A 27,237-nucleotide genomic window follows, 5' to 3' on the forward strand; every position below is an offset into this window, starting at 1 on the left:
AATCCGAAATACACTGAGGTTCGGCCGTCCTTCCGAAACTTTCCGACCTGTTTCGGAAAAGGCAGAAAAGGTTTCGCCGGTTTCGTCCTATCACTAAAAGCGCTAAAAGACCGTTGGATGCTGTCTTGAATATTTTTGTTGGAACACTTGTCGGGCTCCGCGGTCTCTGTGGAAGAAGTTCATCTTTTGGTGTCCCTTGGTTTGCCGCCGTCTGCAGTGAATCTCGGTGAGCACCGCACGCCCTTGAAGCCCGTTTGCTGCTGCGTTTGTTTTGAAGCTTGAAGCTTTGAAGCTTTTGAAGTTTGAAGCTGCGTTTGTTTTGCAAAAAACTACTCCGTTTGAATGGGTGACTTGTCTCCCAGCTGTAGATGAGAAATTTAGCCAGTGCAGTACAACCGCTAGCGGGGGTCTTTAACGTGCATCACGCAGTAGTGATACACGACCGCACGCCGGTACGATGCCCATCCACATCGGAACGGGCAGGGGTGGTGAGCGCTTGTCTTGCAAGTAGCGTCGAATGCGCCAGTGCAGAACGCCCGCAACGCCCGTGTTGGAAGCAAATGGCGGCACTGTACCGAAATGAGCGGCCTTTGAAAGCAAAAGGAGGCGGAGACCTGTACAAACTTGTACTTGTCCTTGTAAAAAAAAAAAAAAAAAAAAAAAAAAACGTTTTTATTAAGGGGTTTTAGGCCACATTATAGCCTTTTTATGTGTTTTCGTTGGTCTTGGAAGTGGGGCAAATGCGCCGAGCGGCCCTTGGGGACCGCTCGGCGCATTTGTGGATGAAAGGTAGTATTGGGGCTGTGCCAATACTCTTGGGATTTGTATATTTGTGGACAGGAAATAATTCGAGAGAGAAAAACGCAGAGTGCATAAGATGCATAAAAAAAGACACCAAGAAAATCGGAAAAGACCACGAAATACTAATCGGGAGGTATGAATGCTCACTTGGAGGAATTCGATGGTTTCACAGATGTGACAGGAAGTATGTTACAGGAGTTATGCGTGGCCTTAGATTTGGTACTGTTAAATGCACAAATCAAATGTGAAGGAAAAGTAACATAAGAGAGGAACAACACTCAATCGACGATAGACTACTATATAACGTCCCGCAAATTGTACAACAGAATGGGTTGCATGGAAAGAGACCAAGAAGGAATGAAAAGCTTAGAAAGCGATCATAAACAAATTAAGGTTAATTTTGAAAGGACAGCAGAAACGAAAGCAAGAAGACAAGAAAGGTTTTAGTGATACAGCTGAAGAAAATATAAAAATGAATTGAGGACATAGTAGCCACACAAGCAGATCAATATTGTAATCATACAATGAATTAATAGAAATATTCGAAAAGGAGTTGGAACAAAACCAAGCCAGATTTAAGAACAAATGAACACACAGACCAGAGAGCTGGTGGGAGAAGGAAGCCACAGCAGCCATAAATCAGAAACAAAAGGCATCCAGGAAGCGGGAGGCACTCACCTGATCGAATGACATTTTAGCGAATGCCCACGTTTCACCGAATGACTCTTTAGCGAATAGTCGGACGCCGCGAAGCGGCGTTCCGACTATTGGCTAAAGTGTCATTTGGCCCACCCGAAAACGCTGCGAAGCGGCGTTTTCGGGTGGGCCATATGGGTTCAGATTTTTGTAATGAGCCACCGCAGACTGTTGCCGGCGAAGCGGCGTAAGCGCAGCACGGCGGATGGGTTAACGTGCGCCCCCGTTATTCGCTAAAACATTGATTCGCTCAAATGTCGCTGTTCGCTAAAACGTCATTCGCTCATGTGATATGGGCCCCCAGGAAGCATTGACGAACAACAGAAAGGGGGTGCTTCTGCAGAGGATATAGAGGAAAAATGGAAGGACTCCCAGGAAAAGAAATCAGCAGCATGTGCTTTGATCCAGGACGAGATTGGAAAAGACAAAATGAAATGCGCGAGGGAAATAAATGAAATGATAGAAATGGAGCCAAGAAGTTTTGGGAGCACATAAGTTCACAGGGTAGAACGAAAGATGCATCATCACTCATTAACTACTGGTGATGGGACATAGGTAGTAGAGGAGGAGGCATGCCAATATATTACGAGCATAATTGAGAAGACTATAGCTATACGCACTCCAGAGTGCACTTCGGACGGATATGGCTATACGCTCTCCGCGGAGAGCTCATGCCGCTCGGGCCACCCTTTTCGAACGGCACATGTATCACTGGGGAGCTCGTTAACACAGCCCCCCGCCTGCGTTCACGGCGACAGTATTCAACTGCTAATTGGGTTGCTGCTGCTTGGGTTGCCGCTGATTGGGTTGGTTCAACTGCTGCTTGGGTTGCCAGCCCTAAGCAGCAAGCCCCGCTGTCCCCTATCGCACCTCCGGAAAGGGAGTCCCATGCCATTTAGTTCTGCGAAGTTTCGTCAACAACGTTCGGTTTTCTTAGTGTTCATTGCGAAAAAGAAATGTCGCAAATATTGCCAAATGCCTCGACAAAACAAAATGTTCAAGAAAAAAAGAAAAAACAAAGTAGGCCCACCGCGGATCGAACCTGCGTCCACTTGCGTATAAAGCGGACACCTTAACCCCTATGCTATGCCATCGCTCAGAAAACTTGTTGTGACCATTTGTTTTATACGAGTTTAGCGGAGTGCGTATAGCCATTTCCGTCCGGAGTGCGTATAGCTTTACTCAATTGAGAAAATGTTTTCAGATCTAGAGCATTCAGAAACCATGGAAAGAGTAGATCGTAGTGACAGCCAACCAGGCCATTATTTTACTTAAAGTTGTTTGAATTGAATGTGTACTGTTATCGTAAATCTTGGCTTCTGATTACGCCTTTGTAGATCATCTTGTTCGTTTTGCTGGAGAGACACAAACGACGAGTATAACAAAATCGTTTGCATATTCCGCATACCTCGCAAAAGAACTTCCCCAGTCATCTTGTGAAACACTGAGTCCGCACCGTCCTGACTTCCCAGTCTTTTACCTGCTTTAGTGCAGTTTGTACCTGCTAGTAGGTATGCCTACTGAAACTGCAACTTGGGGCAGTGCCACAGAGGAAAGAGACAGTGTTCGGCAAGCTTGGTCACCCACCCCAATTTCTGAACTCTCAAGTGATTGCACCATATTAAATGCACCGCCTCTTCTTGAAATAAAAAAAAAGCACTATGTTCACTACATAAAAAATTGTCTCGGTTCATGCATCTGTGGGCAGGTAGGAAATCTGGTCCAAATTTATTCACACTGCATGATGAACACTACAAACTTGCACGAGATTTACAGGAAAATATTGGTGGTGACATAAGTTTCCCTGAAATTCTGTATAACCGGTCGTTTGCGAGACCGAATCATCTGCTCAAGCAGTGTGCGTCGTTGTGCAAACACGTTGCTGTCTAAAGGCAGTCTAACAACACCAAGCATAAAAACGGCAGATTTAGGACACAATCCGGAGTTCATTGTTTAGTTAAAATGATGTAATTTTGTTGAAAATGCCCCACAGCTTTTTACTCACGGTATGTGTCAGGAATCCTCCACATTTTGAAACGAAATGAAGGAATATTTACTTTTGAAAATGCTCGCTGCATCCTATTGTGCCGCTGAGATTCCTAGCACTTTACGGTGCGAAGAAATCCGCCGGTGTGTCGGCATACGTCCCCAAAATAGCCCCATGCCGTCAGAGCATATAGCCCCAACTTTGACTTCCTTAGCCCACCCCATTTTGCATGTTTTGCCGTGACACCATCACCGTAGCTCCCGCGCTTGCACCGATCTAGCCTAGGTTCTTCGCTAGCCAAGGATGTCTCAGAAAAGTGTCTTGTGCCTATGCTGTAAACAAGAAATTTAGGAAGAGCAGCACGACTGCTAGCCTGGGTGTCTTTCACTTGCATCGCGCAGGAGCGATAAACAACAGTGTGCCGGTACGGTGCTCACCAAAACCGAGACGGGCAGGGGTAGGAATGAAACTCCCGGGTTTTGCAGCAAAGCGAGCCTGGCTTCATCGTCCTGTTATGTCCTTTGCAGGAGTGACTTCGAGATCTGCCTACGGGAGGGAGCATGTCGCCCCGGAGGAGCCGTAGGCTGGTGCGGCAGGAACGAAAACTTCCTGCCAAACTACTGGAAGAAGATTCTGCCGGTACTGCTTGGCCTATGCTTCTGTGTCTGGGAGAAGGAGCAGATTAGTTCATTGGAAGAGGGAGTAAAAGAAGCAGAAACAAAAATGTGGGATGAAAGATTGCCAATTGGCTTGACCAGTGTACAGGTCATGACAATGGGATACAGGAATGCCTCTCTAATATGAACATCTGTTTTCTACCCAAATCATTCATAATGTTGGTTTTCTATGATAACGAGTGCATGCATGAGCACTTTTGCACACGAAATATAGCCCACTCCTGAGGCCCTAAACCCTTCAAACACAAAGTTGGAGCCGAAAGTTTGCAGAGCGCGCCCATTTGATGTTGGCGAAAAAAGCCCAAAGTCATTGTCGTGATACGCCACTCCGTGCGCTCCGTGAACTTCGACCCCAATTTTTTGTTTGATGAGTTTAGAGGCCCTAGTAATCGCATTGTGCGGATCAGTGATGACCATGGCATAAATGTGTCTAGTTATCTAAGGTGGGATATAAGCGAACATTGCTGATAGGGAAGTACAGTCATCTTTTGCTTCATTGCCCCTTACCGCAATAACAAGTTTGACAAAGACCTATAACCTAAAAGTGGCATTTATTAAACTTTTCTTGATTGCATACCGAAAAATAGCCCACTCTTCATTTTCACCCAATTTTCTTTTGATTTTAGGTTGGCTATTTCTCAGGATTTCATAGTATTAATATTGAATTTGCTTCAAACCCAAAATTTATTATTTTCAGACGCCTAACGAAGAGTTGCCGATTTTTGTGCGAACGGTGCTCACATCGATCGCATGAATAGGCAGCGCCACTTATTGTGATCAATTAGAGTAGCTATGTGCTCCGCTTAGCTGCTCTAAGAACAGCAGCAGGTTCACTATGAGCAAGGGCAGCTTGAGGCACATTTAGCACAAATGTATCCGTTTGATGTCTAACTTGCGACAATTACCCCACCGTGATACAAACCTTACAAAATAGCCCAAAACATATTTTTTACATCAAACACAAACCGAAAAGGACATCGGTACTCCTAATAGGTTAATTGAGACATCCAGAAAATTACCGCCGTACGATTGTTCAAGAAATAAATAATTATCTGAAGTGGCCAGGTCCCATGTAGGTATGATACCTTAAATAGTTTCCCAACACTTCAACAACTGAAGCTTTTTACACAAGCTAATTTTTAAAGAGATTTATAAAATTTTTTGACATGAAGGCTTCAAACTCTGTTCCAAAACCCATTGTTTCCTGCTACAAGAGCTGCTCCAAATCACCATTTGTCAGTTCCACCACTGCAGGTGGCTGCTTGTGCCAAATTGTAATCACCAGCACCAAGCAACCTCGCGTGCCTGCTTTCGCTGCCGCTCCTCTTTACCGAACAGCGCACAAACACACTACGCTGCAGATATTGTTAAAGTTTGGCGATTTCCCTTGCCATAATATTGGCCATAAACGCAAACCCAAGTATTCACTGGTAGGCCAATTGTTACCGAGGGCAAGCAAGTGTGGCGCAGGGGTTGCGCCTAGTCTGTGTGTATTGTTCGGAATAGTTTGAACATAGGTAGATTTTAACAAGGTCTCAAAAAGTTTCCGAAAAGAGAAAACGAAATGGCCCTCTCTTAATTTCAAAATTACGTGGGAATTCATATTTCTTAATTTTTTTACCGTTCCATTACGCGGTCCATTTGAGGGCTTTCCACAACATAGGGTAATGCCGGTCGAGGCGTCCGCGATTTGTTTAGGGCTGGTTGGGGTGCCATAAGAAAAGTTCCTAAGGTCCCTTCAATGTTTGTGCTTATTTTAAATTCGCTCGTTTGAATCAGTAAGTATGACGTGACCCGACCTCGCTGCTCGTTCTGCCAAGAGTTGGCAGAAGCCCGATCTAAACGAAAAAAACCGAGGATGATGTCGACACATTTTGCTGAGTCCGTTTTCTCCTCTTCCCCCACAGCAGTGTGCTGCTTCTGTAAAAAAGCACAAAGCAGCATCGTCTGCGACAAGTTGCTGAACGGCAAGATCACCGCCCACTTCTACTGCCTGGTGAGTAATGCCACTGCCCGCACTCTCTGGCGCTGCATTGTGCGACATCCAGTCCTGGACTCCGTCGGGTGAAGAATTGCTTTTCCAGTATGGCGATATCCTCCTGCTGGTGCGCTAGAGGCATCATACATACTCCATTTCACTTTAAGGCAAACCGCAGCGGATGTTATGAGCCATCCTAGCATAACTGTGTGTGCTTTGCTCGTGGGGCAGAGCATCGCGATGGTTTCACATTTTTTCACTCCGAGTATTGCAGGAACCCCATGACGCACGGGAAGGAGTGCCGTACTGTCGGTCGTTCTGGTGCTCGCTTGTGCACGACCACTTTGAAATGACGATTGCATTATAAAAAGAAAGAATGCAATTACACGTGTCTAAACGGCACACATAATGTCTCGAGGTTCAAGGTGCCTTCTGCTTGTCAGTTCTGCGTTACAGTATCTACATTTCACAAATGCAGAGTGAAAAATCTGTCCCGTCCTAAACCCCTCCGTATCATCCGCTGGGCCTCCTGCGATGACAGTACCTGGGTAGGCTCCTCAACTGCGTCGTCGAAGTCGTTGCTCTCACCGCTGTCCGCAGCACAAACACGCGCGACGATCGCCTCATCACTGAGGCACTCGGATGTTTCCACAACATCGTCTCCATGAAGGAAGTCGTCCAGACCCGATCTTGGATAGAATGCGCCGCTGGCGGATCGGGCATGACGCCCCGTCCGCAGTGAATCGTAAAACGAAGTTGGAGAAAGATAGTCAAAGCAGCGAGCACACAACAGGCGAGTGAGCGAGCGAGTGGCGCGACCGGGCGCGCGGACAAGGCCAAAGCGGCGGCTCCGGGAGGGGAGTTTGGAAGGAAAGCTGGTCCTCCTCTCGCTTCCTTCCTAGTAAGCGGCGCAGTCGACTCGTTTTCTGAAGGGTGGAAGAGATGCGTGGTGCGGGGCGCAGCATGCCGCGTAGAGCCGGCGGCGGCTGGCATTTTCGGCGCATGCTGTAACTGGAATCAATCGCTATATCCGATATCGCAGCCCTGGGGCATTGTTATAAGTGGTTTATTTTACCATTGAAAGCATATAAAAGTGGACGGTGCCATCGTTCTTCATCGTTATAACCGATATATTGTTATAAACGGAATCGTTATAAGTGGACTCGACTGTACTACTAGAAGCCCGTTAAATGGCATGTAAGCAGTGTCTCGGTAAAGATGATGGCCCAAGCCCGGGGGGGGGGCACGAGCCCCGATGCCCCTCCCCCCTCCCCCCTCCCCGAAGTCTACGCCTATGACTTAGAGTCATCATTTAACATCACATCTACTACGGACGAAAAAGAAGTTGAAACGAGGTCCGTAATGATGATGTCTCCTGTATGCCATGGACAAAGAAGAAGTTGTTGGAACCAGCACTGCAGATGGAGAGAAGGACAAAGCAAGCGTTTGGTTGCTAATAGCTAGTCGGGCTGTTCCTAGACTCACCGTAGCCTCCTCTATACTGACAAAGCCTTACAGATCGCCACGAGATGCGGTTGCCGAAAGTGAAAATGTAGAACGGCAGACAAGAGGCATGTAACGGGCGCCCCGCTGCGGCGAGATGCCGAAACACAGTTGTCCCGAGCGATGGAATGTTCGCTCGCGTTCCTCAAGGTACCGCTTCTTTTCTCGTCAGGTTTGAAAACCGTGTTTCGGGTCCTCGTCGTTGCAAAAGCTGTGCGCTGAATACCAGAAATGCTCTCTGCTACCAGATCCTCTCACTCTAAATCTGCGACCGGGCACTCTATGGGTCCGTCGTCGAACTGCCAGGATTTGTGAGCATAGAGGGGGCTATGGCTGCACTGATGATGTCTCCTACATGGGAGACGAAACATCTAGTCATAAATTGTTGACATTGTTATATAAGTCAAGGTATTTGCTTTGTAATCATGAATTCCAGCTTTTGGAACATTTTTGCATTTATGAGAACTAATTGATGGAAAGAAAAAATTTAATATCAATCTAAACCGGTTTTTTGTTGTTTGCCAATGCCCAGTGTTTTATGGTACTGGCCATTTCACCAGTACATATTGTAAAACACCATTAAAGGGGAAAAAAAAAAAAAAAAAAAAGAGCCCTTGGAGAACCGGTTTGACTTAGAATGGAGACAAGCGGTTGGTATATTGTTTTCTTAATAAAGCCATTCAAGGTTGTTATTTTATTTTTTTTTCTTGGAAGAAAGGAGGTGGGGAGGAGTGCACTCATTCTGGCAGTTAGGTACCGTAGCCTCACTTTCCAGGAAAAGGAAACCGGCCACCGGATAGCCGGAAAAACATGTTTTTTTGTATAAAGTTCGTCAAAGCATTAGGCAGTGGAGAAAATTGGCCATCTGCATTGAGTCCTTATTTCAAATTCTTTTTGATCATGTTCCGCCTATTAAAAAGCCCAATGAAGGAGCCAAGCGGACGCCTGATCTCGTCACCCTGCCGTCTCCTTCCGCGCAATAAAGTTTGCCCGCTATGGTCACCATGGCAATCAGCCATCTACTGTATAGATGCCTATGTGCTGACGCAGCATCTAAAGCTAGCAAGAGCAGGCTCCATTTTACGAACGTCGTCTGCTAATGTCAACGTGGCAACGTCAAGCTGGGGCTCCAATTCGGGTTCGCGAACAGACTGTGCCACACAAGGTCACCCCTTGCATTGCTCTGCTCCACATGGGAAAAATGGATGACAATCTCGGGCTCGAGCTTGCACCAAACCTCGTCGAAACCACCAAAGGCTAGGAAAGTGCTCGGTCCCCTCTTTCGGCGTCAGTCTCTGCACAGGCGAGTCCAGCGTCGACAAGAGCAGATGGTATTCGGAAAATGGTGCAGGCCCTAAGTTGTCTTCATATGAGTTCTCGCGCAAACGCAGCCTCTTGAGCCTGTGCCCTCGATGGTGCTGGGCACCACCAGCGAAGCGGTTTAGAGCAGTGAGCCCTGGAGGCATAGTATATAAACTAACAAGTGTCTTAATCTCTGTGTTTGGTATTCTTTTGCAGCTTTTCTCAAGCGGTCTTCAGCAGAGGGGTGACGTAGGTGGGCCTCTCATGGGTTTTCTGGAGGCAGACATAATGATCGAGCTCCGGAGAGGCTCCAAACTGGTGCGTGTTCTACAAGTTTTGAACTTGAATGTCGCAAACTTTTTGAAGGCCCAGCTGTCATTAAAAAGCTCAGGAGCACAAAGTAAAGTTCTGAACGCAAAGCTGCGGCTTGCTAAACCGTGCTTCTATCACCCAGGCATCTGTGCAGTGCTTTCAACAATGCTGGAAGCCTGCAAAATGTGAACTCCATAACGTTTCTCGACTTATGACTTTTGAGATGAAGTCCTTTTTTTCTTAAAGCTCTCGACTCGGGTAGACCAGTATAGGCTTCCAAGTGCTTCGAATCCTTAAAGGGATGGTGAACCGAAATTTGGATTAAAAAAAAAACAATGCTGGAGATGTAGGCGGGACTCTACAATCCCTGCAACACTACTAGTAAGGTAATATCTCAAATGGACGGCCGTATTTTTGGAAAAAGAAGTCGAGATTGAACCAGGCCGACGAGGCGCGTGACGTCAAGATACCTAGTTTCCTCCTCTCTTCACTTCGCTCCCTCAAGGCTGCAAGTGGAGAAGACACGAGGCCGTTCCCTCTCCTTCTCGGAGAAACATGATGTCAACATTCCTGCCAAATGTGCCTCTTTTTTTTAAAAATACAGTCATCCGTTCGAGATATCGCTGTATGAGTGATGTTTTGGTGTTTGTAGCATCCCGTTGCACGCATAATAAGAAGGCACGCAAACCTCGCATCTTCCCAACGGTGAAAAAAAAAAAAAATACTAACCTTGAACTTCAGGATGCTTTCTTCAAAGTTGTGGAACACTCATAAAGACAGTTAATTATCTGGGTCAATAAAGGTTGACTTTTTATTTTTTCACAATTTATGGATTTGCTTCAATGGGAGACTGAGGCGTATCTCTTTCTGGCCGCCTTTCATGCAGCGGTGTGTCTACTGCAAGAAGCAGGGTGCCACTCTGGGATGCTGCATAAAAATGTGCAAGAAGGTGTTCCATGTGGACTGCGGCAATGCCAGTGACTGCCTGCTGCAGTTTTACGGAGACTACAGGTGAGTTGGTCAACTCTGCTTGCCCATCCAAATGAAGGAAGTGCAAGCCGTTGGTCTGCCCAGTATGCAGACTGAGCGTCTCTCCTAGAAGGGTGTGCCAAAGTCACTAAGCGGCGCTTAACGCTTAGCTTTTCATTCTCCAATGATCTCGTGGGCGCCACCATTTCGGTGCTTGGTGCAGTGCAGGAGCAATAGACCCAATGTAATACGTGCGGCGCCACGGCGGCAAGGAATTTTGGGAACCCTCAATACAGATTGTGCGTTTCCACGTTGTGTCTGCAACTGCGCACGAGTCACGGCAGCTACCGCCAGCAGCCACAGTTGTAATTACGGACCTAAACCGAAACGATAGCTGTGGCATTTCCGTACCCGAGAGATGCGGAAATTAATTTTTCGGCCGACCCCTCCACCAGGGCCTACTGTCCGTACCACCGTCCCCATCAGCGGATACGACCCAAGGAGTCTGGCAGTACCTCCTGCCTGATCTGCGCCTGTGACATGGTGTCGGAGCCCTCCCCGCAGGTCCTTGTCACGCCGTGCTGCCAACACTCCTTCCACAGGGCCTGCCTGCAGGTGAGGGGGTCTTTCACGTCGCATCTTTGGGCGGGACTGTACCCCGGAGGGACCTGGAAGACCCTGGAGCAGTGTTTCGGCGGTCTTCTGAAACTGCGGTCGGGCTGCTCGGTTGTGACACGAAGGACACGGTGTTCGCTGTAGACACGACGACAGAGTCGTCGGTGGACGCACCTCGGGCACGTTCGAAGCATGTTGGTTTCGTATGTATGCACGATTCGGACATGTCTGCAGATGGTTTTTGTACAACCAGTGCAACAGGAACGTCATACAAAGAAGAAATTGAACAGTTTCAGAAAACTGTCTTTTGTATAGTGTATTAGCGGCATGACTGCGGCTTTTTGGTGGCGTCGTTTTGTAGCCCCCAGTGTCGACAATACGTGCCATTCAACAGCTTTATAACGAATGCGTTTACTACGCAAATATTCGAAGCAAAAAGTACCCGGCTAATTTATTTGTTCCATATGTTTCTCCGATTACAACGAATTCTTGTTTAACGAATATTTCTGTTTAACGAAGCAATTGTACTACCCTACAAAAGCAAAAATGACCAATACTACAAGTTTTCTTGGTAAAAGTAATAGATTTTGTATACATTGTCACGTTCAAGCAATGCGCGTAGAGAACAGAATTGCTGCAGCAGCGGTGACGGTTGGCAGCAGGGCTGCCAACTCGAGGGAAATTTCTTAGATTAAGGTAATATTTAGGTGTAGGGTAATAAGGGAAATCTTGTTAGTTTGAGGGAAATTTTGGGCACCATATATATCTGGAACGGTTTAGGTCAATTATGATTTTATTTCGAGATAAAATCTAACTTTAGCGGCTTTGACTACATTTAGGCGATTTCCCCCAACCATTTGACAATTTGTTGTGCAACCATCTGGAAAAGCTGAGGAGCACTCGAACGTTTTTCGGCAAAATCAATTTTCATTCGCTTTCATCGCCCCCGTGAAAGCTATGGAAGAAGGGATCAGCCAAGTGGAAGCTTCTGAGAGCCCCCCTGTGCCTTCTCGAGGAAGAAAGCCTGAGTAGACGGAGAAATACTGCAATGTCTGGAGATACAGACTTACCATGACTAATAATATTTCGTGAAGTGCCGTGCACGAAACTGTAGTTACTGTGTGTCGTGTTCCCTGGGTTTGAGTTTTGGAACTCTCGCTTGTGTTACACCTTTTGTTTTGTACTGACTATTAAAAAATTGCCATTGAAGTTATTAGGCAGTACCATGTTCTGATGGCGTGCATTACATCTAAGGTAAATATAGGGTTTCATTCGTCAGTTTGAATCTCCCAGTAAAACTTTCCCTCTCCAGATTTTGCCTTGGCCACAATTTTGGTCCGATTAACTAATTTTTGCGAAATGCACACATTGCATAAAGGCTACATAATATGTCCCTCATTTTAAAAATGTAAATAATGCAAAAAGAAACAAAGATATTTAGTATTATGTAATTATTTTGGCAAGCAAGGGAAATTTTGGCAGAAATAGAAAAATTTCAGGCGTTCGCTGGAGAAATTCTGACTTTCCGTGTTGGCAGCCCTGGTTAGCAGTGATGTCGCCGTGCCACAACCCCTCTGCCATCGCCGCACCGTGCATTCTCGGTTTTGTGCTAAATAATTGGCTGTGTGCAGCCTTTTGTCTAAACGGCACCCTGTGACTACGTTACTGCTAAGTAAGCCTGTACGCAGCAACGCAGTCACATAGTGCCATCCAGACCCGAGGTTGCACATTAACAAAATTTTTGAACCGAACCAAAACAAAAAGTATGGCGCATTGGCGGGGGAAGCGGCACGGCGGATCTGGCGCCGCCTCTGCCACACGCTCGTACATACTTCCGTTTACTTTCGTTTGGCTCGCGCCGTTGATTGAGGATGCACTACTCCGCTGACTGCTCCAAAATAAGTGTTTTTTTTTTCTTTGAAGCTTTGTTTGGGCAATGCATGCACTCGTTTCTTATCTTTCACATGTCTCGGTTCATTATGTCTCGGCTCATTGAAAAGGGCCCCTGCGAACAAGAGCATATATTAAAAATTATTTATTTTCGTGGGCAGTCACAACTTTTTTACGCTGTCAGCCGACGTGTCGATGTTCGTCAATCCAAGATTCCCGTTCTCACTCGATCAGAGTCATAAATTGCTCCATTTTGGAGCAAATTATGCAGTCAGGAGATTGGGGAAACGTGATCTGCGACTCTACCTAACTCCAAAGTCTAAGCAAAAGCAGTGGCCCTCTTTGTGCCGGACAGGTGTAAAAAGGGGCTCAGTCGGGTCAGTTGTGCTCCTCACTCAGTCCTCGCTGCACTGCGCACTGCAGCTGTTGTGTGCACATTATTGTGCAGTGCTGAGTGCGTTTCCGATTCTACTGTGCTGCCAGGGTCCATTGTAGCTATGGTAGGGCTGCTGCGTCCAGTCCTACGAAAGCAACGCAGCTGAGTGCAGCCCTAGAGCCACCTTCGAATGACAGATGTGCCGCTGCCTAATTTAGAAAAGTCCAAATTTACAGAGTCGGCAAACGCTTCTTTCCTGAATGATTGGATGCCGATGTCAGTGATTTGGTGATTGTAGCTATTTATACTTTGACTATTTATGCTTTGATAATTTGGTTAAGTTTGTTGTGTGGAAGTTTGGACAGCGTGAAATCACCCTGCAACAAGGAGTGCTCGGTGTCTTGGTGGTAGATGTCAAAGTGCCAGGAGTGGTAGTGGCGGTACGACCGCTAGCCTGGTGTCCTTAAATTGTGTCACGCAACAGTGAGTACACGAATTGGTGCCAATTCAATTTTCATTTAGAAAAAAACATGGTAATGAAGTTCAAGACGCCTGAATCCAGCAGTGTTCGACTACGTTGGGGTGGCTTTTTTTCTGAATGTTACTCTAGGGGATTTGATTTACTCCCGCGGGTTATATCGCGCAATGACGCAGATCGCAGCGCCGGACACAAGTAGATTTTTGAGCACCAAAGCACACATCTTTTACCCTGGAGAGCGATGGACTAAGCTTGGAACACGGCTCAAGTGATAACATCCTTCAGTCACTGACTTTCATGTTCTGTATGCTGCATGCCAAGCTACCCTAATGAAAATAACACTTAGCCCTGATGTGTTTTGCGTCCCTCTCAGTGTTTCAAACCCCTTCAGCTCATCAAAACCCTCAGTCCATCAGACATTCAAGCCCCTTCAGACCGTCTGACCCTTCAGTCTTCCAGACCCACTGAGCCCTTCAACCCTTAAGATGCCCAAATGACTGAACCATAACCCAAAAATGCAGTTTAAAATGTTATTGGAAATTCATTTCAGACATTTAGTTTCACATACATGTTGTAACTCAGAAAGACGATAAGAACCAACGTCTGCTCCAGCACTGGCTCAAGCAGCTGTGGACGAAAGTGATCAGACCATACGGGGACAACCAAGTTCTTTGTCGCAAAAGATATACTCTCTAGCTACTTGCAATGCCGCTAATGTCGCCGATAACACATCACTGCCGATAACACATTCCATCTCTTTCATGATCACCGAACGGGTATCGTTCTTGAATGCGGAAAAAGATGAGGAGAAACCTCCTCGCCTCTCGGTCGTGAGCCGCATCCGAGCGGAGGAAAGGAGGGAGGTTCCTCCGGGAGAGAGTGAGGAGGGCCCTCTAAGGTAGGGGACCCACCGCTTCACAAACAGGTTGGAGCTCACGGCGAAGGAGGCCGACTGGAAGTGGTACACCACATACTCGTTATTGCTGAAAAATATATGCGTGTAATCCATTTTTTATAAAATTTTTCGAATTCATGAATTTTGCAAAACCTAGGTTTTTAAAAAAATTAAGTTTGCAGTATTTCCGGAACAGGCTATGGGTTGACAGGTTTTATACGAGGCACGGATGTTACAGTTCCTCGTCATAACTCAACGCAAGTCCTTAATTCATTAATGTAGTGGAACGGCACTGAGAACGGGCCTCTGCCTACAAGGTGTATGGCGGAAGAATGTGCAGAAGACAAGCGATAAGCTGACAGGCTTATCGCTCAGAAGAAACGGAAAGTCGCAAAACATTCTGGCTTTTTTACAAAGATGCTACGCACAACAGTGTTCATGCTGTTGAGACATGAAATGTATACTGGGTTTGTCTGTGCAACATTGCCGTGAAGCAACACACGATACATTCAGCTTTGCGACTTTGCAACGATAGGTTGGAAAATGGGTGATTTTTTCGTGGACAGGTGAGGCGGAGAGTGAATCAGGTTTCTGAGGAATACCTTGTTTTCCGTTCAAATAGTCCTAGACTATGGGACTGTTAGCTTCAGAACAGTTTAATGCGAAGCTACAAATATTTCCTCCCACACTCGCAGAGAACGAAGTTTTTTGTTTCGATGATGCGTATGACCTTGGAGTTCATATGGTTCTTCCTAATGTCTCGTTTGCTTGCAGGCTCAGGCCTCGAGTGCCGGAAGCTACTTTTTCAAGTGCTGCACCTGTAACAACATCGATGCCTTCCAAAAGGAGATGTTAGACCACGGCATCTGCATTCCCGAACAGTGAGTGACATCCACATGCCCGTCTTCATTTTCGGGCTTTGGTGGAGCTGCCGGGGACCTGCTGACCTTTTGACCTCGAAGGTTTGACTCTCTCTGTGAATCCCTGGACATGTAGTGTGCTTACTCCAGGTATAGCGCATTGTTTGAGTTGTAGCCGCATTTCCTTTCTTTCTTTTGTGCTCGTGTCACTGGTACGCTTACAGTACTATTTTGCTTTGGGGTTCTAAAATTCGTAAAACCTTAGAAAGGACAAAAAGAAAAAGAGTCCAGAAATCTTGCTGGATATTTTGATTCTGGAAGAACTGTGTTGAGAAGGCAGAAGCGACACTTGACGTCTCTTATATATTGGAGTGGAAATGGCAAAGTGAAGAATGCGGAAACTGCAAAGCGTTCAGGCTGGCTCACACAAGTTGGTCAGCCTTTATTGATGACATTCATAATCAGCTGCGGTAGCTACCTGCAGCCTGTCATGTCCTCCCAGGGCATGCGAGGAGCCACTCATTTTGATTGACAGAGGGAGGGGAGGAAGACTATTGGTTTCACAAAAGTGCCATCTGTGCTCGAACGGGACTATGCGACACCAAATGTCCGGGAGCCTAAACGGCACTCTTCCCAACGCTCGACGAAGCTTTTTCGAACCCCTCGTCGACGTGGATTCTCTCTTCAGACTGCCACGGAACCGAGCAGACAAAATTGTCGACGCACTCGGCGCTTGGAATTGCGTTTGCTTCGTTACAAATGTTTTCTCGGCGCTTGGATGTATGTCTTCCCTGTTTTTACGAATACCGTCTCGCACGACGGAATAACCAGCAGTTGAATATGTGCCACGCAGGGATGCGTCGTGGGAGAGGGAGCAGGGGGCGTACCAAGACCTGCTCTACCGGTACCAAAGGTGTGACGCTGAGCGGTGCCGCTGCCCCATGGGACGGGAGGCGTCGTCAGAGGAAAGGTAGCCCCGCCCTGCCCTCGTTTCTCCAGCTTTTTTTTACGGTGACAGCATAGAGAACTCTATGCCATGTGCACTTTGCACACGTGCCGCCCCATGGTAATAGGCACAACACACGCTGGGTGTCGGTGTCTTCTACGTGATCTACAGTTGGCAGGGGCACTGCTACGTATTCCTTGCCGTAGAACCCGGTTTTCGTGCATGAACCACTCGTAACGGAACCCGTCTCGATTTAGTCTGCAGCAGTATGTTCCCGTTCTTGTGCATTTCAGTGACCGCAAGACTTTGTTGCGTGTGACATGCCGTAAAATACTGTGAAAGTGCCCACTTCATTCAAGCACCCGCTATTAACATTTCCCAAATTATACCTTAGTCGCCGGATTTGACCAGTCTAGGGCCCGCGTCTAGATTAACACTGTTTTTAGTGAAAGTGGGGTGGGTGCTCCCCCGTATTTTATGGTAGCAAGTAGCTGCAGATATATGCAGAAAAGTGGGTGTTACCACATGCCATAAGTGTTGTCACCGTCACTTTGCTCGCCGTGGTGAAGAGGTGCGGATATTTTCCTTTCCCGCTTCACCGCAGCTACTTCTCCCGTAGCTGTTAGTCACCTCCGTAGAGAGGCGAGCAAAACATGTGCTGTTTCCTCCACTGTAAATCAAGTTTTGGAGATTGGGGAAAAAAAAAACTTTGTTGCCCCGTCAACAGAAGTTTGAGTGCAAGCTGTCTATCGTTCCGAGATATTCTGCTCTGCATGCTCACAACTCGGGTGCATTCTGTTGCTTCTACGGTCGAGGTACTATCTAAGGTAAGGCGTTCGATCTGCATCTCCGTCGTGTCGGAGCGAGCATTTCCAGCCTGACTGAAAATCCCTCTCCCTTCTTTCTCACACTTTTTCTCCTCTCCAAAATGTTGTGGGTGTGTGACCTGATTGCAGCAGGATTTCTGGTAAGCCAGACTACCCTAAGCAGATAGTTAATTGGAAGGAGATAATCCCAGTGTTTTCGTTCATTCAGGGGTGCCTGATCATTCGTTTGGGAAAAAAATGAGTGGTTCAGGAAGGACGTGAGCCTGATTGAAGCACTTTTTATGAAAACCACCACTTGCAAACGAGTGAAAGTGGTGAAGCAACATGTCACAGAGGCAGACTGCGGACTGCGCTTATGGTCTGCCAAACTTGATTATTCATACCGACCACGATTTTAAATTTTTGTTATGACCGAACTCTGCTGGGTTGGTCATGCGATGGCGAGTGATTTCATGAACTTTGGCGAATTCATGATCCGATGGTTAGCGATATGTACTCTGATGAGTTCATGACGTAATGGTGAGTGACTTCATGAACTCGGGAGGTTTCACGATGCGATGGTGAGAGACTTTGTAGACTCGGATAAATTCATGATGGCGGTGGAGAGTGATTTCGTGAACTCTGATGAGTTTATGATGTGATGGCGAGCGACTGGGCTCCAGTGTGCCGACTTACGAATGCCGCTCTGTTTGTCGTCTGCAGTGGGGACTGGGAGGTGATCACCTGCAGCACGTGCGGGTCGCAGGGGATCCACAAGGCCTGCGGGAACCTCTCCAGGGAAGCCTTGCAGCGTGCCAACTCGTGGGTCTGTGTGCAGTGCCGGAAGACCCTTTCTCTGAGTGAGTCCGTTCGTCCCCCGCGTCGACGCCTACAGGCCAGCTACGGACCTTCCCGGAAAATCCCGCGAGACCTCTTTTCAACCCCGCACCGTGCTGCGTGCTTTCTGCCGTGTGTGGCTCGGTTTAGCCGCATGATGGCTTAGCGGCTTAGGCAGCTTAGCCGTTTGCCTGCAGCAGCGCGCTTGTTTTCTTTTTAGGGGCGAAGCTCCTTAGGGTCTAGCCTTGTTCGTCCGGTGTCTGTGCTCACATCGATTGCACTGCCTCCGGGATCGGCCCATTTTTTCAAAAAGGTATGCCCGCACGTGGGTTCGAACTCAGGACCGCTTGCTTACGAGGCAGACGTCTTAACCACTACGCTACACTCCAACGTTGCATGTAGCCGCTCAACGTCTATACAGGAGAGGGCACTGCGGTCAAATGCGTATATAATCGCGTTAAACTTTGCATGCATTGGCTCAACGTTTATAGACGAGAGGGCGCTGCGGTCAAATGCTCAACTGCATATATAACCACGATCTATACCACACATTCTCTTTCTGACATGGACCGTTGACGATGCGTTCCCACGGCTTCTAGCGGATCCAAGCTGATCCGCTAGAAGAACCACTGGCTCTGTATTTCACCGACCATAAAGCAGTAATAATGAAGTTGAAATTCAACCCGGAACTCAGCACTACCTATGAGCAACAAAAAAAAAATTAGCACCATCAGCACTACCTATGAACAATAAAATCAGTGTCATCAGCACCACCAGAGCTTCGCCCCAATGAACATTATTCACCACGTGGAGATGCGGCCTCTTTTTTCAAACTGTTCAAACAGTACATGCAAGAGATAAAGTGTGCGTTGCTGCAGTTTAATCTTGGTCAGCATAATCGAAAGGCTCTTTCATGCTCCTAGAATTACTCAAACTCTCGAGCGCCCAAAACAGGGTGTCTAGCAACCGGGAATTGTCAGGGATATTGTCAAAAAGCGAGCCCAGTCAGGGAAAATGAGCCTGAAACGCCATTGAGTGCCTTGAGTGAAGACTTGAGGACTTGGGGGCAGAAAAATAGGCAATAAATTCTGCTAAGAACGGAGCCCAGGCTCTGTTCACCCGATGTAGAGTGTGCTACCCGATGCAAAGGGAACAGCAGACAAACCCAGTCAAGCCCTGGATTGGATTGGATTGAGGGCACAGCACTAGGCTAAATCCAGCTACAGCTACTAGATTTAGCAACAAATAGGAATACGAAAGCCGCAGACCCCAATCCAATCCAAGCCGAAAGTATCCGAAAGTGTCCATTTGGCGGCCATGCTGCTATTCGGTTATTAACAAGGCGTGTGTGGTTGAGCGTCGTGTTTTCATCGTGTTTCTGGAAGTGGCCTCTTCACTGACAATGTCAGCGGCAAGAAAGGGCTCATGTAATCCAGACTGGACGAACCCGAATATTTTGGAGTATGCAAGTTGGATTAAGCCCGTGCAAAATGATCCTCACAGTGCTCAATGCTCAATGCCTTGTGTTGTAATGGTCTTTAATACTTTAACCGCCTCTACAGTGGTGAGGGAATTTCACCTGAATTTGTCAGGGAAAACCTGGAAAAGTCGGGGAATTTCGAAATAATAATTTGCTAGACACCTTAACAAAAATATCTTTTGCTTTAAGGGGGGACATAAGCATAAATTTCACATTTTGTTTTATTTTATTTTTTTTTAATTTGAGTTTTTTGGTTTTAGAAATTATACACCCTTACACGGAATTTGATAACCATACACCAAATAGTTTCGTTGACCTAAAATATTTTCAACACATTGTGAGGCACTTAGGTACTCAAAGGAGTTCAATGTTCGAATGCATTTTTCTCTGTACAATGGAATCTTTTGTTCGAAGGTAAAAGTATTCTGATATCACAATCAAGATGTTTCTGAACTGAAATTTACTCTGGAATTGGGCTATCAACTTTATTTTGTTGTTAGATGAAGTCCTCATTGAGAAAGAAACTATGTTTTCAAAAATTGACATATGACAGACATGAATCTCTTACTTTGAGGTAATGACTCGTTTTTATATATTTACATTTGAGTTGTAAAAATTAGATAGCCCAAAGTCCCACATCCCCCACTTTATATTCTTGCAGTCAAAATGTTGCTTAATAGGTTCATTTGCGTATCATAGATTTCTTAACAAAGAGTGACATATCTTCTCATGGAGATATGTAAAATTGTTGTAGAGAGCTGAAAATTGGCACAATACATGTACATCTTTTGTTAAATCTCCCCTGCAAATTTAATTCCAATCACTTCAGTTGTTCAGAAGTTAAATCTCTAGCCAGTGTCTCCCCCTTAACCAGACACAGAGGAAAAACTTTGAATTACTGCACGTCTTTTCCCGTAGACTTGTACAGTCAAACGCCTTTACAACGAATGCCTCTACCATGAAAATATTTGTTTAATGAAGTAAAATAAAGTCTCACACCCCTGCCTGTTTCGATCTGGATGAGCATCATACCGGCATGTGTTTGAGTATCACTATTGCATGGTGCACATTAAAGACCCCTGGCTAGAGGTTGTACTGCACTGCTGCACTGGCTAAATTGCTGATCTACAGCTGGGAGACAAGTCGCCAGTTAAGGCGGACTAAGTTCTAGGTCCTTCCCCGTGACATAAGAGTTTGTAGCGAACTCTCGTGTGTTTATCGCATCGTGAAGCGCGAATTTGTCGTTTCCGTGATTTCCTGTATCATTTCTTGTATCACATGGTTTGTAGCGGGTATCCCAGTGTTCATAATTAATTCTTATAGAATTTTGCTGTGGCATTCCCAAAGATTGCCACCATTAATCTCTTCATTTTGGGTGGGCATTCTTATGGAATTTTACAGTATGTTGATGCATACAGGCTTTCTACACAGCAACATATCGTATTTACTCGATTCTAAGCACCCCTTTTTTTTTTTCAAATCGGCGAGGCTTCACGAGTGGCGTGTGCTTAGATTCGGACATTAAATGTTACAAAATTTCAGCAAAGAAATGTTACTTTATTTTAAGTAAAATAAAAGGTAAAATAGAACACGGAAGATACAACAAATACGGGGGGTTGTCACTCTACTTGCCGACATAGCTCACAGCACGCCATGCAGCACACTTCACTCAATCACTTTCACTCGATGACGAGTCCTCCGTGCATCTGTCCGAGCTGCTGCTGCTTTTGTCGCCCTCTGTGTCTCACAAGAGGTCGTCCTCAGATCCGTCCAGACTGTTCATTATAAAACACTTTTTGAAGGACTTAACCACAAAATAGCTCCGCGACGCCAACGCAATCGACGCTCCTCGAGAAGAAGAAAGAACAAGCGCACAAACTTGCCTGCTCGTGCGGCTCGCGTCTGCACGAGCACGCAATTCATGTGTCGCCATCTATCCAGTGACGTTGAAACTTATTTTCAGTGATCAACGTTGCCAGCAGCTCGGCGATCGCGGTCTCTCCTTCCGCTGAGGAACAGTGGCACGCCGTGCTCCGATTTCGAATCGCGCTCTAAAAGAGGTGCTTACATTCGCGTGCATACTCTTTTTTTTTTTTACCGTTCTGACTGGACAACTGGGGGGGGGGGGGTGCTTAGAGTCGCATAAATACATAGTGAAATAGCACCATCTAGACCAGGGGTGGCCAGGCTGACCCGGCCTAAGAGCCGCAAACGAAACCGCGAAACTTGTAAGAGCTGCGGGGGGGGGGGGGGGGGGCAAATTTAAATTTTGTTTAGAGTCTGACCGTACGTATGAGTGCACAAGGCTGTACAACAGTACGTATGGGGTACAAGGCTGCCAAACCGCGAGCCATACTTTATTCTGTCTGATATCCCTTCTTTTTTTCCTGGGGAAATGCGGAAAGGGGCGGGGGGGGGGGGGAGGTTTACGGGCTTGTTTATCTCGATGAACAAGCCCGTAAAGCTACGTTGCATACAAAAACCAAGCAGCACAAGCAGACGGCCGTCGTGAAAGGACGTCTTTTCGAAGTTTTTTGGCGTGGCAACCATATCTGGTTGATTTTGCCAAGTTCACAAGTAGCTGGTAACGGGTTTGAATATATGGTAGTTACGCGTCCGTACCCAAGTTCCTCCACTCTCGAGAATGCGTCTGCTCCGCGACGTCGGCTTTATGCGGGAGCAGAGGGAGCAATGCTTGCTCCTGTTTGGGCGTAAGCGATATAATCGTGCTCAGTTTTCTCGCTTGACGTTCACATTCTGCAACACTCATGACATTCTCGACAAATGCTCTGCTCCTCCTCTTGCACAAGGTTGAGCTTTTTTTTTTTCTTTTAACCTGGAGGGATTGCAACATGGCACGACTGCAAAACTTGTGGTGCCAGATCCGTGCCTTCCTCGAGGGGGTGTCTTTCTCTCTTTAATGAATGCGACTCCCGTCAAGCAAAAGCAAATGTTGTTCAAGAGGAAGGAACGCAGCAACCGAACAAGGTGCAGTAGTCTTTTGTTTTATCCCTCTGATAGCCTACTTTTGTTTTGTCATGCCCTTGTTGACACTTGAATCTGGGCTGTCGTGGAGCTGAGTAGAATTTGCGTTGTTTGTCTCTCGGTGATTCAAAGTGACCTTATAAAAATTTTCCTTTACTACCTCGAAACTGGGCACAGTCCCAGGAATTCTGTGTGGTATGTTGAATTAATACAAAGATATTTTCTTGCATATCCATGTATCGTGGAAGTTCTCTCATTTCGCACCATCTTCATTGCATTCTATACGTCAGTAAACATATATTTAGTCATGCCACGCTATCGCCTGTATCAGTGTCAAAATGCCGTATGATTCGCCAACACGAAAACTGTGTATTTGTAGTGCATTTCCCTCGTTGACTAAATGATGATGTGCAGAGTATGTGCATTGTGGCGGCGCAAGTCAAAGCATCAAAACGAGACAAAATGTTGGGCAGCGAAGTGCTTTGCTGTGACCGTGAACTGCAAATTACCGAGAGTCGACTGCATTACGTGATCTGCAGTCTAAATATTTTCTTCACTCGGGGGGGGGGGTTTATGGCTTATGTAGACAGACCTTTATTTGAGTGCTGTAAGATACTGAGCATCTGGCGTCCAATTTTTGGTCGATACCCTCTGTAGGCACGTTACCGACAACAGCAGGAATTGGAGTCTTAGCAAGACATTTCTTTGCTTGTCTTTGCGCGCCAATTAATTTTGTTTATCTCAAAGGCTTTGTCACTAGCAGTGTTAGTTCGTGTTCAGCAAAAAGTGATTGTGATTCGTCATCATGAAATCTCCTCTTCGGAGTTGAATTTTGATGATGCAGTTAACGTCGGTATTTGGATTTTCATGCTGATAACATGTAATGGAAAGCTCTTGTGATTGCACTCTCCTGGACATAAGTGGCGGAGAAACGGCTGTTTGATGCCCAAAGTAGATTAAGTAAAGAATGCAAGCTTTTCCTCATTCTTGCTTGAATGAAATGCACTTGGAGAAAGTTGCCTAATTACAAGCAACCGTGCACGACAAAGGTCAGCGGGCTTTAGCCGTTTTGCAGTCACTCGAAAACTCCCCTACGCATCTAAGACCTCACTTTCCGTTCGCAACATTTATTGTTCAAAATATTGCACGCGACATTCAGTGTTTCTATGCAGATAGCTCTTTGGCCTAACTGGAAGCCTACCCTCTCTAGGTTGCCGTTGTATGAACATGACACATTTTTTGGTAGCCATCTATATTTAATAGCTGCTATAAGAAGACTACACTTCGTTTGACTTTACCACAGTAAGCAGAGGACGCTGGAAGCCATTGTAGCCAATCCCGTACCGCACGAGCGTCACACAATCTTTGGGCGAAGCAGAGGCAAGTGCGAGACATGTAGTCACGCGAGGCATTTACAGGGCTGGATTGCGACGGCTCGTGGCGTCTGCTACGGTCTGTCGTAAAGTGAAGTGGAGTATAGTATGGGAGAAAGTGGCCATTCAGGTCAGTAACCTAAGCGGTAAGGTTTAGCATCCGTCGCGGCTGTGTCCGAGTAATATGCGGAGAAGCGCCGACGTCAATCCTTAAAACGCGTCTCAATCCTTATAGGACCAGGCATGGAGGCTGTGATACCACCCAGCAGCCCACTCAAAAGGAAAGGGGCCACAGCGTCGACGTCCTCGGAACCCCCAATTACAAAGGCGAAGGAAACCGAGCCGCCCGTCCCTGAGAAGACGGAAGTGTTGCCGGCCGCTGCCACCCCCTGCTCCGGGATTTCGCCTCTGAGCAGTTCCCCGTGCTCCATGATTGTGCCTCCAAGCAGTTCTCCGTGCCCCAAGATTCTGCCTCTGAGCGGTTCCCCATGCCCTGAAATTCCACGTCCGAGCGGTTCTCCATGTCCGAAGATTACGCCTCCGAGCAGTTCCCTGTGCTCCAAGATTCTGCCTCTGAGCGGTTCCCCATGCCCTGAAATTCCACGTCCGAGCGGTTCTCCATGCCCGAAGATTACGCCTCCAAGCAGTTCCCCGTGCTCCAAGATTCTGCCTCTGAGCGGTTCCCCATGCCCTGAAATTCCACGTCCGAGCGGTTCTCCATGCCCGAAGATTACACCTCCGAGCAGTTCCCCGTGCTCCAAGATTCTGCCCCTGAGCGGTTCCCCATGCTCCAAAATTCCATGTCTGAGCGGTTCTCCATGCCCGAAGATTACGCCTCCGAGCAGTTCCCCGTGCTCCGAGATTCTGCCTCTGAGCGGTTCCCCACGCCCTTGGATTCCGCCTCTGAGCGGTTCCTTGTCGTCCTCTGGAGAGGCCGCAGGTGCCGCCGGCTCGTCTCCGCAATCCCAAAAAGGCGGCGACGACGATTCGGACGTTGAGATCATTGCCTGGTATCCAAAGCGGTCGCCGCCGCAGTTCATTGTTCTGGACGACAGCGATGACAGTGAAGACAGCGACTTGTTGTGCGCCTGCCCTGACTGCCTGCCCTGAGTGCTACAACCTTTGAGGTTTAGTTTAAAAACTGGCACGGTGCAGCTGGAGAACGTCGTTGAGTTACCGCTCATTGAAGTCGATCTTCGCCAAGATTTTGTATGTGGCTTTTGTGTGTGCAATGCTATTGCATTGTGCCGGTGCTTGTTGCTGATTCTTTTTGCCGATGTATTATGTGGTGTGCAATGTGTGCTGCGCAAAAATGTGGGCTGCAGAAGGTACTCCCCTATGTGCTGAAACACACAGTCCGGACATCTTCTGCTGCCCAGAAGCTTTATTATCTCTATTTGTCAGCTACTCGAAAGTATGGAAGATCAACTTTGTATTCCATTCCAAGTTGAGACCACAGCCCTCGCAAATCGGCAGGTACGTCAAAGAAGCACGAAGGACTGTTTTAGCTCGTGTCGTCTGCGATAGTCCATGCTCAACGGGAAGCTGGCGGAGGGTGGCTGGTGAGACATCAATGCAAGCTGTGAAGTAAAACCAAGCACTCGTGAAAAGTTCACCTCATAGTTTTTAGTCTTGTCACCGGCTGGAGTCTTTGACTTGTTTACATTTCTGTGAGTTATCGGTGGGTCCAGTGTTTCACGGAGCTTTATGTAACGATTACCGCCAAACCAGGCTGCGTGCAGAAACAAGGAGAGTTCATCAATGTGTTTGCAGCAGCTTACATAGCGTGCAAGCTGTGACTGCCTGCTGTAGGGGGGCTTGGTGGCCGAGTGGTCTAGTGCACACCAGCTGGGAGCACGTGGAGCGAAAGCCCGCGCTGCAGAACCCAGGATCCTGGGCTCAAGCCCGTTTCGATCTGGATGAGGATCGTACCGGCGTGCGGTTGTGTATCACTACTGCGCGATGCATGTTAAAGACCCCAGGCTAGCGGTTGTACTGCACTGGCTAAATTGCTCATCTACAGCGAGTGACTCGTCGCAACTTTGAAATGGCTGACCAACTACTGTATTTACTCGCAGAATGAACGCACTTTTTTTCCCGAAAAATCGATGCAAAGTTGAGGGGGGGGGGGGGGGCGTTCATTACGCGAAGTAAAATTTTTGCGTACGTATTTACTCGCATAATGAAGGAACCTTTTATCCTGAAAAATCGATGGAACTTCTTTTCTTTTTGCGCTCGCGCCGCCCAACCCGGAACCAAACTAAGCTGTGCAAAAAAAAAAAGAAACTCCTTTGTTTTGTTTTTTTTCTTAGTTCCTTGTTTTTTGTTTTTTTTTTTGCCGCCTTTCGCAAGCAGTTTTGTTTGCTTAGGCGAGGGCTCTCCGCTTATCTTTCTTATCTCCTAGCACATGGTGCGCGACGCACGACCCCCCCCCCCCCCCCTAACCAAACTGCGCTGTAAAAAAGAAAAAAAAAAAAAAGCTCCTCTTTTTTTTTTTTTTTTTTTCTCAGTTCCGAGGGGTTTTTTTTTTCTTTCTTTTTTGTTGCCTTTCGCAAGTTGTTTCGTTTGCTTTGAGGGCTTCTCCGCTCCTCTTCCTTATTTCTTTGCGCGCGGCGCGCGACCCCCAGTAACCAAACTGCGTTGTGCAAAAAAAAAAAAAAAAAGCTCCTCTTTTTTTTTGTTTTCTCTTAGTTCCGTGTTTGTTTTTTTTTTTCTTTTTCTTTTTGCCGCTTTTTGCAAGCTGTTTCGTTCGCTTAGAGCGCTTCTCCTTCTTACCTTCTTGCGCGCGGCGGTGCGCGAACCCAAAGTCCAGACTGCGCTGTGCAAAAAAAAAAAAGAAAAAGCTACTCTCCACGTTTTTTTTTTTTTTTTTGCTTCCGTTAGATCTTTGCGAATTTTATTAACGCCTTTTGCAAGGCGTTTTGTTCGCCCACGCTGCCCATGCATTCGCGACCTCGCTGCACCAGGATAGAAAAGTGCGTTCATTTCGCACGTGTAGGGGGAAGCGGTCAAAATTTTGACGTCCGAGTTGGGGGTGAGTTGAGGGTGCGTTTATTACGCGAGTGAAAAAAAAGTCGAAATTTTGAGGGCCGACTTGGGGGGTGCGTTTATTACGCGAGTGCGTTCATTGTGTGAGTAAATACGGTGCATGCTGTATAAATATACACAAACCCGAATTATTTTAGTGCCCGCTGTCATTGACGGCTCACGTAGTGCGCGTGCCAAGGTGATCGCTGGGTTATCGAGAAAAGGTTTAATCTGGTTAGATGCCAAATCATCACACTTTAAAAGGATCAATGATTTGTTTTTGTCTTTTACTTTCTTTAATAACTGCTTGAATTTTTTCGTTCACTTCATTTCACTCATTCCTTTATCATTTGAGACGCAGGTATCTGCACAATGTAACCTTTTTTCTGCAAAGAACCATCTAATAATTTCGCACTTCACCAAGAAAAACAAAAGAAAAAAAAA

The 27,237-nt window shown here is 46.8% G+C and overlaps 1 protein-coding gene across 2 annotated transcripts in view; it reads left to right on the forward strand.

The window, feature by feature from the left end:
* The window catches only part of LOC8052256 (PHD finger protein 7), a 35,069-nt gene continuing 7,832 nt past the window's right edge, over positions 1-27,237 (forward strand). The window contains exons 1-10 of one of the 2 annotated variants that reach the window (XM_029991667.4): positions 96-226; positions 4,012-4,123; positions 6,069-6,157; positions 9,161-9,262; positions 10,143-10,267; positions 10,681-10,840; positions 15,254-15,360; positions 16,193-16,309; positions 17,815-17,951; positions 24,002-26,245. In XM_029991667.4, the coding sequence (XP_029847527.2) occupies positions 4,045-4,123; positions 6,069-6,157; positions 9,161-9,262; positions 10,143-10,267; positions 10,681-10,840; positions 15,254-15,360; positions 16,193-16,309; positions 17,815-17,951; positions 24,002-24,876 (1,791 nt within the window). In that variant the 5' untranslated portion in view covers positions 96-226; positions 4,012-4,044 and the 3' untranslated portion in view covers positions 24,877-26,245. Of the gene's footprint in view, positions 227-4,011; positions 4,124-6,068; positions 6,158-9,160; positions 9,263-10,142; positions 10,268-10,680; positions 10,841-15,253; positions 15,361-16,192; positions 16,310-17,814; positions 17,952-24,001; positions 26,246-27,237 lie in introns of those variants that run through there. The other variant, XM_029991668.3, reaches the window with a different exon arrangement.

Source organism: Ixodes scapularis, unplaced genomic scaffold (genome assembly GCF_016920785.2).
Source record: "Ixodes scapularis isolate PalLabHiFi unplaced genomic scaffold, ASM1692078v2 PGA_scaffold10__122_contigs__length_95168666, whole genome shotgun sequence".
Taxonomy (NCBI): Eukaryota; Metazoa; Arthropoda; class Arachnida; order Ixodida; family Ixodidae; genus Ixodes; species Ixodes scapularis.